This window comes from Mya arenaria, chromosome 3 (assembly GCF_026914265.1).
Source record: "Mya arenaria isolate MELC-2E11 chromosome 3, ASM2691426v1".
Taxonomy (NCBI): domain Eukaryota; kingdom Metazoa; phylum Mollusca; class Bivalvia; order Myida; family Myidae; genus Mya; species Mya arenaria.
In genome coordinates, this window is record NC_069124.1 from 53,174,683 (window position 1) to 53,188,472 (window position 13,790).

At 35.5% G+C, this 13,790-nt stretch overlaps 1 protein-coding gene across 2 annotated transcripts in view; it reads right to left on the bottom strand.

The window, feature by feature from the left end:
* The window catches only part of LOC128228071 (transient receptor potential-gamma protein-like), an 85,832-nt gene that overhangs the window by 34,154 nt on the left and 37,888 nt on the right, over window positions 1-13,790 (bottom strand). For both annotated transcript variants that reach the window (XM_052939157.1, XM_052939156.1), the window contains exons 2-3: window positions 12,465-12,896; window positions 6,084-6,611 (exon numbers count right to left, since the gene is read on the bottom strand). In XM_052939157.1, the coding sequence (XP_052795117.1) occupies window positions 6,084-6,611; window positions 12,465-12,881 (945 nt within the window). In that variant the 5' untranslated portion in view covers window positions 12,882-12,896. The remainder of the gene's footprint in view (window positions 1-6,083; window positions 6,612-12,464; window positions 12,897-13,790) is intronic.

Below are 13,790 nucleotides of genomic sequence, written 5' to 3' on the forward strand. Positions count from 1 at the left end.
GGGTATAAAAATTGTCCAGGCGACCAGGTATAAGTGAAGAATACTACTGTTGGGTTTAAGAAAAACTTGCAGATGTTTGGAAAAAAACAGTATACAGGGTTGTAGTCAGCAGCCAGATGTATATGTCACTGTATTTGGTGTGTGTTACAGGACCAGAAAGGTGGCAATAAACCACTTCACAGGAAACCTATTGCTATCAGTTCCAAATTCACCAAATGAAACATCTGGTGGTCAGATATCAGCCGATGCACAGTGAATGAGTCCAGTAGTCATGGTGTCACACATACCAACAGATCTGATAATGACAGGAGTGTTGGATTCTATGTTCTAAATTGTAGAACGTTTCTATTATGCCAAAGTAAACAAAGAAGATGGCTGAACCATTCTGATTGGTTTACAGAGGTCACATGAGAGGCCAAGTGACCTGAAAGCCCACGTGCCTTAACAAATCTCCTGATTGGCTAATCGCGGACAGCTGACTGATAAGGCACTGCTATATTTAATATTCATTGTACAATGAAATTAAGAATTTTATGTGTGTATAAAATACTATTTATATATTGTACACTTATAAGGTTATAAAGGCGACCTCAAGCCGGTTGAACTAGTAATGTATGAAGGAAAAAATACAAGAAACACACTGCGTTGATTGATAATGGGCATTTTTTCAAAAAGCCATAAAAATCAAATCAAAGTCAACAAGAATAAGTTGACAAGTGTTACATCATGTTTCCAGTAATACAATATCTGGGTGGGTAAACCACCAAAAGGCAAAGCCACCAACATCCAGTCAACCAGGAGTCCTCCGAAGGTCCCTTGAAAGAGTTGGAAAAGCACAAATTTAATGGCAAAAGACGGTGGAAATTGTGATCATTAAGTGACAAACAGAATAATGAATAATGTTGGAAGATGTATGGGTATTACCGTATATCATTTACATGTTTTGCAGTATCTAGTAGGGATGCAAAGGAATATTTGAATATTTTATTGTACGTTTGGTATTCAAATGTCAAAATCGGTATTCAAATTTTCAATGATTTTTTGTTGAATAAATGAAATAATAAACCTTTTCCCTTCAACTTTGTTGTTGTGTATAAAAGAGTTCATTTTTCTTGTTTTTTTACAATGAATAGATTAATGCAAGAGGAGTGAATGTGATGACAATACACGCGCTATATGTCATTTAGGAACATATCATCGGTCACTCTAAAAAGTGCCTGTTAAATTTTACAATAATGGCTATTAGACAAAGGACATCAAACAAGTTTCAGTTAAATTTAAATAACCATTGGGGATGATGCCAATTCAGGATTTAAGGAATTGGCCTTCACTTGGCTGCAAATTAAGCTGTACAATTTTGCTCATATGGAATGAAATGTGCTTGTTTTGTCTAATAAACTGTTTTCATGTTTTGATATAACGTTCAAGTCTCTGAAATGTAACTGTATTGTATAGCATTTTAGGTAATATTTCCTTTATTGTTGTACAAAAGATATATCAAAATCCATATTCGTTTCAATTTTATTATTTTAGAAGTTCCCGAGTTGGGTCAGTTATTCCATAGTTATATTAAGAAAAGGTCAATCCAAGAAGGATGCCGCTCGTCCTACGGAATAACCATCTGTTGGCATGTAACGTCAACCAGGAATCAATCTAATTTTGCATTGTTTACAAATATGAATGCAGTGGAATTGAAATTATTTGATTTTGTTTTTTGTTAGTTCAAAATGTTTTGCAGTCATCGAAATTATACCTGAGGATGAACAAGCCCGAATTCTTATACTATTAATTACTTGCAACAAATTTTTGAACAAGCCCTGCTATATAAAATTCAGAATTTAAGCAAGCCCGGAAGACATTTTACCACTGCAGGGCTTGCAGGCTTATGTTAATTTCGACCACTGGTATTGCTTTTATTTTCTTTCTGAAAATGGGGAATTTTAAAGGCCAATTTTGGGAAATTCAGAGTCTGTCGCACGTACCAGCTACAACAAAGAGGGGTCAAATTGCCTGGCTTAGTTACTTTATCAAACAATAATAGTTTACTACAACTTTTAAAAGATGTATTTTAGTAATCAAATACTAGATCCAAAGATTAACCAAATATTCAAATATCAATGTTACCATTCGTTTGCATCCCCAGTATTTAGATATTAATTAATATGTTTAAAATGTAGTCAATTGAGTACACATAAGAGATACTTCGCAAAGGAGTCTTATATTAAGTGATCAATAAACCTAGATTATATATTTTCGACATGCAGTTTATATAATTTTATGCCGACATAAAATGTTTTATGGATCTGCGGGTTGAACTGAATCACCCCTTGCTAAATGTGCGGGTTTAACCGGTTACATCCAAAGTGTGGCTTATCAGCGTTCCACGCCGTGACCAGTGGTCACGTGGTGTGTGCTTGGCTTATCAGCGTTCCAAGCCGTGACCAGTGGTCACGTGGTGGGTGTCAGCCTATCGCTAGCCTCCCGCGTCAGCCATTCTAGAAAAATCTTCTGAGATACGTGCTTGCATATTTTGAGCAAAATATTTTGCATAATTTTACCGATAGCTATGGGTTAGCTTTGCTAGTTATGTCTCCCTCTATACAGGACCCCTATTGATTTTGAGATCAGTAGGTTAAAGTTCAAGGTCATAGTGAGGTTTGCGCTCACGGACTAAAGATCCTTTGGGTCCAGAAACTTCATATTTGATACATTGTTTGTCATGACTAGTAGATGACCCCTATTGATTTTGAGATCAGTAGGTCAAAGGTCAAGGTTGCAGTGCCCTTCAGATGAAAAACAATATGTAGCTGAAAAATGATTTCCGCTCAATAACTTAAGAACACTTGCCTCAAGGAACTTTATACTTGGTATAGGCCAGATAGTGTGACTAGAAGATGACACGATTGAGATCAGTAAAATAAAATGGTTCATCCATCTATCACATTAATTCTTAATATTCATAGGATCACTGATCTTATGCAGTAGATATTCACTATTGACTACGAATAGGCCAAACTTCAAGGTCACTGTTGGTTTGTCTCCAGTCCAAAAGAACAAATTTCATGTCCATTATTTTTCAGCTAAGACCAGACAAGCGCTTTTTCAAAAAAACAATCTCAGTTTTTCATTTGAATTCAAATTGTCTTGACGTGTATGGTATTGTCAAGGAAGATTTTCCAAAGGAGGGAAATATATCACAGTGTGTGAGATTCATGTTACCTGAGTTTGTATTTGTTTAAATATGCAAACAATTATTTTGTTGTCTATTATGTTATTATTTCCTCATTCATAATCAATATTTAAAAGTTTAATGATTTGAAGAGCATTGTTCACTGGGGTGTCAAGGTTCTCTTGGAATAGTTTAGGAATATTACAATGTAGAATCATTTAAGGTAGTGCAGTTCCAACATAAACCATGTCATAGAATACCAGCTGCATGCAAGTACCATATTATACTATATATAGGACGCTGGCATAGATAGGACGCAGGCAAAAAATGTGGTGAACAAGAGCGGTCACAGACAGCTATATTCCCCGCCTCATGGGGACAGTTTTTGTAACGAAAGCCAATCAATGGTAAGGGTAGTTTCTCAGGAACATAAGAAATGCATAAAATTAAGAAAGGGCAATAACTCTTTCAAAAAAGGTCAAATTGCAAAAGCCTGACAATATGCACTGTGTCACTATATAGTCATAAACGTAAGAGGAGTTGTGAAGAAACCAATTTTAAAGTAAAATAAAGAAAGGGCAATAACTCTTTCAAAAATGGTCGAATCACGAAAACCCGACAATATGCACTGCGTCACTATATAGTCATCAATCTGTGAAAGTTTGGTAGAAATTGTATGAAAAACGTAAGACGGGTTGTGGAGAAACCAATTTTAAATGTAAAAAAGGGCAATAACTCTTTCAAAAATGGTTGAATCGCGAAAACCCGACAATATGCGCTGCGTAACTATATAGTCATCAATCTGTGAAAGTTTGGTAGAAATTGCATGAAAAACATGAGAGGGGTTGTGGAGAAAACCAATGTTAAATGTAAAAAAAAGGGCAATAACTCTTTCAAAATTGGCCGAATCGCGAAAGCCCGACAATATGCGCTGCATCAATATAGTCATCAATCTGTGAAAGTTTGGTAGAAATCGCATGAAAAACGTGAGTGGATTTGCGAAGAAACCAATTTTAAATGTAAAATAAGCAAAGGGCAATAACTCTTTCAAAAATGGTCAAATCGCAAAAGGCAGACAATATGCGCTGCTTCACTTTATGATCACCAATCTGTGAAAGTTTGGTAGAAATCACATGAAAAACGTAAGAGGAGTTGTGAAGAAACCAATTTTAAATGTAAAATAAGCAAAGGGCAATAACTCTTTCAAAAATGGTCGAATCAGGAAAGCCTGACAACATGCGCTGCTTCACTTTATGATCATCAATCTGTGAAAGTTTGGTAGAAATCACATGAAAAACGTAAGAGGAGTTGTGAAACTACCAATCTTAAATGTAAAATAAGCAAAGGGCAATAACTCTTTCAAAAATGGTCAAATCAGGAAAGCCTGACAATATGAGCTGCTTTACTTTATGATCATCAATCTGTGAAAGTTTAGTAGAAATCGCATGAAAAACATAAGAGGAGTTGCAAAGAAACCAATTTTAAATGTTAAATAAGCAAAGGGCAATAACTCTTTCAAAAATGGTCAAATCAGGAAAGCACCCGACAATATGCACTGCTTTACTTTATGATCATCATTCTGTGAAAGTTTGGTAGAAATCGCATGAAAAACTTAAGAGGAGTTGCGAAGAAACCAATTTTAAATGTAAAATAAACAAAGGGCTACAACTCTTTCAAAAATGGTCAAATTGCAAAAGCCCGTCGATATGTGCTGCTTCACTTTATGATCATCAATCTGTAAAAGTTGGGTAGAAATCGCATGAGAAATGAAAGAGGAGATGCAAAGAAATGAATGTAGGACGGACGGATGGACGCACACACACACAAGTCCAGTATCTGCCATATTTGTTTTGACGATTTATTTTTTGGGATCGTGAAAACGGCAAAGATCAATATAACCCAAAAAATTATTAACAGTATTTTATGCTTAAAAGTACAGTTGGTCAAGTGGAGTATAATTGAATTGTGCCTTTCTATGCTTGTCAACTTTTGAATTAACATCTAATAAAAAAATATATGCTTCACATAGGTTTATAATAACTTTTTCACTTCCATATTTTGGCCATTTGTATCATTTCAGTATGTCAGTTGTATTTATGTGCTTTGCCATAAAAGAACATCATTCATATATGTATTATATTTGCCATTCTTTGCTCGATAACTGATGGATTATACAAATATATTTCATGCAGTCGCTTTGTCAAGTGGTAACCCCTTGTCATTAGAACAAGCCCGAGCTAGACCTCTTCTAAAAGTTATTTGAACATGGTAATAATTTTTGTATCTCACTTTGAATCTGAACTAAATAAGTATGTTTAAACTAACTATTTGCGGGGAGGGCCATTATTTCTAACATTGTTATAACTTGTGGCCAAACCCAATTGTATAATTATATTGTTTTTCGAAATGATTTGTATGATGTGCATATATTATATACAATAATATACGATTAAATTTAAACTATTTAAAATTATAACTACTACAGTAATTTTCCAGCATGCATTAGCAATGGCGGATGGGAATTTCAACATTTTACATAATACCAATATCTTTTATTAAACCCCTTTACTATTTGTAAGCTGTCAATTCTATGCCCTATTTCATATTTGACAAGAAATCCATCCAAGATCCATCCACCAACACACATGTGTCGGGGGGGGGGGCCCAATCTTGGTTTTTTCACGCAATTAAATAAGCTAAGAAAATTCTTGAGAAAATCATTCTGGCATTAGTTCATTACTCTGATTGACCCTTGGACATTTCTGTGCAAACTTGTTTACATTACCAGACAAAAAATTTGCCTCTTAGTTTAATTTGATGAATCTAGATAAATATTGATTATATGACAATTTCGTGCAACAAATGGAGTGTTTCAACAAACAGAAACTGACATCACAGATAATGAAAAATCTACCTTTTTCTGTTTGTATTTGATGGCGAGTTTGAGACGACTTAATTTCATTTTGTTGTCGCTGGCCGGTATATTCTGTTCATTTTCTGGACGTGTTGAGTCATGATTTAATATCACTTCAAGCTCTTTAGAGCCTCGTGTTTGTTCGAGCAAATCAACAGCAAATTCTTGACACTTTTTGGCAAGTTTTTCATAGTCTACTTTGAACTCGTTCTCAAGTTTACTTAAACGTTTCAATTCCCAACTGAGTTCAAACGAAGTCAAAATTGGATCTTTGCTAGAAAGGGCTATTAAAGATGGACTGGCCAATGCACGATAAGCGTTAATCCTGGATCGCGAATGGCGTAAACTGTCTTCTGAGCTTTGTGTGACACAATCCTTGCAACTGCATCGCACATCATGAGGTTTGGGAATTCTGAATCCGCGGTCAAGGAGTATTTTGATGATCTCGTAGTTGTCACGGTGAGCAGCGAGGATGATAGGTGTGATATCAGGCGTGAAAGAGCTGGAAGGAGCAGTCTCATGAAGCACCTGAAAAAGAACGTTTAATTTATATTTGATATGTTTATTTCAGTAAAAAAAGAAATATGCTTTCTAATAGGAATCATCCACTGTCACAGTCCAAATCACATTCTCTGCATGGCTCCCCTAATTCTTTGCAAACAAAAACATTGCTTGATGCATGATTATTTTATAATCATGCTTGTTACCTTCCAGATTAATGTAGAAATCTTAAAGCTGCACTCTCACACATTGACCATTCTGGCAACTTTTTTTTATATTTTTGTCTTAGAATGAACCAATCTTTGTGTAAATATCTGGAAACCAATGATATAAGACTGGTGACAAAATATCAGATCAGAGTTTTTAATACTTACGTTTGAAAATTAATGTTTTGTAGTTAAAAGCATTACTAACGCTTTAAGAAAAATGAGTTTTTCAGCATAAAATATAACGTAAATATGAAAAACTGCGATCAGATCTTTTGTCAGCAGTCTTATATTCTCAGACATTTATGCAAAAGTTGGCTCACTCTGAGACAAAAAAAAGTTGTCAAACGGTCCATCTGTGAGAGTGCAGCCTTAAGCAACATCAAAATATAAGTGCACAGTCATGCACCTTTCAATGTTTTGTTTGCAAGGGGTGCTCTAGGAGATACTGTCATAAAAGGGACTTCTAAAACTGCCCAGATTCTTCACACCTGCGATTGCCAAGTTCTGGAAGCATCAAACACCTCTGGAAACAATGATGGTTGCAGTAAAGGCTCTGCCATTTTTAATTGCTAACTATAAGCTTACAGCAGACACCACAATTCCCTTGTTCATTTATCAAAAGTGAATATTCTGGCAATCTTCACAGACATCTAAATCCCATCCATCATCAAACATCAATAATGTGCCAAGTGTGGTGTAAAAATGTTAAGAAGTTCAAGAAGTCAGTGTCTGATTTAAGGACCATTTATTATTCTAATTTTTTCTTTGTGCCATGTTAAAAACATCCACCAAGCCTTCAATATTTCATACTGTATTATGCCCTTGAAGGTCACCTCATGTTTTTGCAAAATGCGAATGTCCCCGAATGTGACACTGACCTATGAACAAGGTCAGTACATGAAAAGTCGATCTTGCCTTTACGTGTCAAATACATATGGCAAGTTATTTTAAATTGCCTCTAAACATAAAAGAATACCACCCATACTTGACAACCTACACTGTTATGTCCTTATAAGTAGCATTCCATTGTGAATAAACACTAAGTGTGACCTTGACTTAAGAGGTAGGGACACACGTCTTGCACGCAACAGGTCGTCTTGGTATGTCGAACACATGTTGCAAGTCATTTTAAAATCTGTCCATACAAGGGAAGGTTACAGCCCGGACACGACAACCTATACTCTATGTCCTTATATGCAGCACTCCATTGTGAATAAACACTAAGTGTGACCTTGACCGTAGAGCTAGGGACACGGGTCTTGCACACGACACATTGTCTTGGTATGTGGAACACATGTGGCAAGTTATTTTAAAATTTGTCCATACAAGGGAAAGTCACAGCCCGGACACGACAACCTATACTCTATGTCCTTATATGCAGTACTCCATTATGAATAAACACTTAAGTGTGACCTTGACCTTAGAGGTAGGGACACGGGTCTTGCACGCGACATGTCGCCTTGGTATGTGGAACACATGTGGCAAGTTATTTTAAAATCTGTCCATACAAGGGAAAGTTACAGTCCGGACACGACAACCTATACTCTATGTCCTTAAATGCCGCACTCCATTGTGAATAAACACTAAGTGTGACCTTGACCTCAGAGGTAGGGACACGGGTCTTGCACGCGACATGTCGTCTTGGTATGTGGAACACATGTGGCAAGTTATTTTAAAATCTGTCCATACAAGGGAAAGTTACAGACCGGACACGAGTTATTGAGCCGGACACACGGACGGATGGACGGACGGTGCGATTTTAATATGCCCACCTTCGGGGGCATAAAAAGTATGGCAAATCATAAGGAGTGTTCAAACTTATAGATACCAGAAGCTGGAACCCTTCAGTAAATGTTCATATTTGCTCAAATATTGTCTTTAAAGATCATAGTTTTCATTATACCCTTCACACGTCACTTAGATAGGACTTTGTTGTTGTGCGATTGATTATGATTATCATTTGATGTTATTAATGTAAGAAGTAAAAAAAATGCACAACTTTTGTTAAAGTCCTGGTGGCCTTGTGGTTAATTAGGCAGCATTCTAGACTTTACCCGAGTTGGTTCCAAGCCCACTAAAACTAAAATACTTTTTTATACTACATGTATAAATGTATTTTTTCTGCAGTTTTGATATCATAGAGTAAAATAATGATAAAATAAATATTTTCAGATGCATTACCAGACATGTGAACTCTACCAGCAATAGGTAAAATATACCATTTTTGAGACACCTCTACCGCTCTCCTATGGAAATCTACCGCTCTTGAAAAAAAAAACAGCCTTAAAATTTTATCAACCATGCTAAATAATTTACCCCAATAATCTGTCATTTTTAAGAACATGGTGCAATCATCAACTTGTCAAATCACTTAACACTTCAGCGGAGATAGTTGCTAAGTTACCAGTACTGTACAAAAGACCACTAATCAGCATTCTTTGTTAATTGGCATCCTACTATTCAGCATTTTTTGTTAATCTCAAAAGACACATAATTAACCTGTCAAACCATTATAAAAATAACATTCCCAAAGTGTTATTAATAATCTACAGTATATAAATTTTTAGGACATTTTGGCGCGAAAACTAAGTTAACATACGCAATACTGCAGTCGTCTGAAGTTGCCGTTTCAGACCTGTTTTAGCAGTCTAATTTGATTTATAAGCAGCTCTACTAGTTACACTAGTCAGACGTAATATTCCTTCTATTTCTCAATCAAAAATCAAAAACACCAACATTTGACAAGACCCTGAACCATAATGTATTTTATGCATATTTTCATAAAAATCCAAAAATAGTAACAAGGAATTAGAATTTCTACCATTTTTGAACCCAATCTACCGCTTTGGAGACCTAAATATACCTCTCTGTCATTGCCAGAGGTTTACATGTTTGCATTTAACCAGGAATTTTTGGTCCACAGCAATAATGAGCGAGTAACTTTAAAAAAACATGTTGACCAGGACACATATTAAATGGGCAACAGTTATATTTTAATGAATTGCTATTTTAAGTTCAGAGAATATAAAGCAACATAACATTTCCTTATAAATCATGGGTATATCTTTAAGCCTATAATAAAACATGTTTTTTCTGACAATTTTAGGAATGACAAAAACAGTTCTGGCCACCTGTGATTGCACCTCGGTAACAATGTTTATGTCTGTGACATATGCCTTAAAGATAACACGGTGCCATTATTCAAAACAGAATAGCTTCCATTCAATCATTCCCCAATGTCTAATAACTAAATCCTAGGAGGATAATTTTTTGGTAAAGTAATCTTTTCAGGCCCTCTGATGGAACAACCAGATAGTTTATCAATGCTCAATGAAGTTTCTGCTGATATTGGGCTAAATGGTGCCTGCATTATTTGTCTGTGCATCAAAATTGCAACTTTTACATCCTTCTGCTGTTTCCACAAAGGAATTCAATCAAATTTATCAAGGAATTTAGGGTTAGGAATATCAAATGCCTGTGTACTTCAGGATGACAGAACATAAGGATAAACAAACCAGATTGTTAACTTCTATGTAGAAAAACATTGGCACCAGTTCTGTTTTGTCCATTTTTTTCGTTACTGATAATATTATCCTGTATCAAATTATCGTGATGAAAACTGGTAGCTAAATATTTTTTATGCAGGACAAGGAGTCTGTTTCTTGGGTGGAGATTAGTTATGCAGTGTCTATCATAAGAGGGATAATGTGAATTAGGTTAATAGTAAAAATTGGGCTCAAACCCATGACCTCATGGGTGACAGAAGGACACTTATACAACTAGAATCTGTTTAAGTTAGGACTACCAGACCAATGCATACTGTTGATGTAAAGCAACTGATCAGTGTTGTTGATTTTGTTGGTTTTTGGCCATCTCATGCAAAACAAGCTATTAATCAGTAATGCTCCCCTTCATTATGCCTGTTTACATCTGCTGTAACTCATGGAACTCCTGTGATGGATGAGAAATCACAAATCACTCACAACATTAAGACCAAGTTAAGAATCTGCCAGTCAACCACCACCTGTTGTGATCCAACTTGGTGGACAAACAGAGAAAAACAGAGAGCCTCAGAATTTGAAATTCTCCTGTAGGATCCACAACGATAATCTGATAACGTTGATGCAGAAGCAATTAATGCATTAATGTGCCGTCATTTACAGGGGACATCAATTACGCAAGGTATAAGACAGCTCTCTCCTGCCTACGAATACATCCATAAAAGGAAAATAGATTTCTAACAAAATTACGAGGACAAACTGTTAAAAATACCTGCATTTACGTAGGAGTGAATACGGTCTTACGAATCAGTCCTTCATAATGAACTTCTTAGATGTAGTGTAAGGAAAATGAAAAAAATAGAATAAAACAGACCTTTATCATTGAAGTATTGATAAAGAAACATTACAACGATTCTTGTCAGACTTATGTTATCAAACTTAAGTAGAACAGTTTTTGCTAGGCACTTGGAACGCTTGATAACTGATGTATTGTTATATTTCTTTCAAAGAACAATCATTCGATCCCTGGCAGATTTTTAACACTTTCTCTATGCTTTTGCCATATGCTGTCAGATTTGAATCATACGTGGTATCTGTTATCGAAGTGGAGACTTTGAAGAATGATTTCTGCAAGGGGAATGCATCTATCATGGGACGAATTTCAATATTTTAAAAGAAAATAGTTCTTAGAAAATTGAAATTTTCTCTCAAAATAATCACCATTCAGAGAAATCGACACTTTCCCATTTTTCTAGACCTGCATAGGTTAATAAATATAATAACAGCCTTGCATGGTGTCTGAAAACATATCAATATTAAGTAATAAACGGCACATTTAAAATGACTAAATTCCCAGAGGATTTATTTTTTATATCTAACACTCCACAGTATGGACAGGGAGTGAAGAAGTCATACATTTTCTGTAATTGAACATGGCAATATGCTCTAGACTTTACATTCGGAGAAACCCTATATAGTCTAGGGACTTTCCTGCCAAAACAGGTTTTGGCTGCCACATTTGATGGCTTTAAATAAGCTTGTTTCATTACAAACTGATGGATTGAACTTCGCCATACAGATCAACAAAATGTGAAATGTGTGTTTGCTTCCAGTCATTGAACTTGTTTCTCTCAGAAAATATGTTTTCATTTCTACCAGAATTGCTCATCTTTCAAACATGCCTGGAAAAAGAACAATGTCTCCTATAGCTTCATAATGGTTCGTCTATATATATATATATAGGAGAAACTAACGTACCAATTTTTAGCAATAATATTGATGGCACCCACAACCTGAGCTATTTACTCTTCAGCAGGAGTGTGTAATTTCAATCATGAGGGTTCCGCGGATGATGTAACTGTTTTGTTTCATGTTGTAAAGGACGAGATTCAATAAAAAGCATTTGGTATATGTTAATAGTGTTGTAGTTTTACCGCACAGTAGTTACAGAGTTAATGGTACACTAAAACAAAGAAAACACTCTCATAATTGGTAAAAGCTCAAAAAGTTACAAGTACCAATTATCCTTTTTTTTTCTCAAAGACAATCCTATCTCTTTGTAGAATTACGGTGCATGGTATCATTTTGAATAACATTATGTACCGAATTCATGCAAATATTCCCATGTAATAAACTTTATGGATATCATACGAAATTATACAAGTACTTACCTCCTCTCCCTTAAGGTTGACCTCATGGTTCAGTATGAGCTCCACCGCTTCTACGTTTTCCTCGTTTATGGCATGCAGGAGTGCATCACCGACCTCGATGTTGTGTGACAACAGCAGTTCTATCATTTCGATGTTCTCATTCTCTATTGCGACGAGGAGCGCTGTTCTTCCAAGCGGGTCAACACAGTTAATGTTCAAATTTGAGCAATGACCAATTAAAGACAAGTACTGTCTAGTTGACGGAATATCACCTCGCTCCACCGCGAGTAGGTATTGTTTTTCCTCGTTGGTGAGGTCAATCTCTTTACGAATGACGCCCATGCCAAAGCTATCACCCTCGTTGCCCAGATTGGTTTCGTCCATGGTTCTCGTCACGTTCAAGAGCGATTCCCGATATAGGTAGTAAACCTGGTCCATCCTTTACACCCAGCCCTGGAAATATACAAATTAATTCATTTAGTCTCCAAATACAAGTACAACATGTATAAACTCTATAAATGATATAGTCAGTAGCACAATGTTACAACAAAGATGATAATAATAAACTACAAACTAAATCATTATGATGAGACTATCAGTGCAAAATAAAGATATTAACAAGAGCATCACAAGGAGCAATCGGAACATCTCGGCCATTTTCCACCTTTAACAACCTCGAATGTAAATGGATGGTTTACAATGCCAGAATTTTTTACATTTAACTACATGTACACTGGAATTACATCATATAGTAATTTCAATTATGCAGTTAAACCTAAAGAATTTACTCTGAGGAATATCAATTATTTATGCTATAATACACTTCACTGGGAATCAATTTGAAATTAGTAATACAAAATTACATGTTCAATCACTACAATTGATAAATATTATCATTACCATTTTTAAGAACTACTTCTACTAATGCATCAGCATACATCTGAGGTTGTTTTCGATGGAAAATAGCTTAGATTTTCCAGTTACACAAGGTGGGGCACTGAATAAATTCTCACATAATCATGGGGCGTAACTCAGCAATTAATTAAGCCAAATTTAGATCATTAAACCCTTGTCTTGGTTTTGACATTAAAGGGACTAGACACCAGATGGTCCCAAAATGGGCGCATAGAGTAATTCCTCAAAACAAGCCTTATGTTGTCAATGCAAACTAGTATGAGGCTAATAATACATCATTTTACATGATTAAAAGAATATTTGCCATAATCCTGTAACTCATTTGAGTTTCCCTGTTTAAAAATGGCACATAATGGTTTCCCAGTTTAAATCATATCTGTTGTTGAGTACAGCTAAATATACCAGCGCTATTGTTAAACTTACTGGGATTTA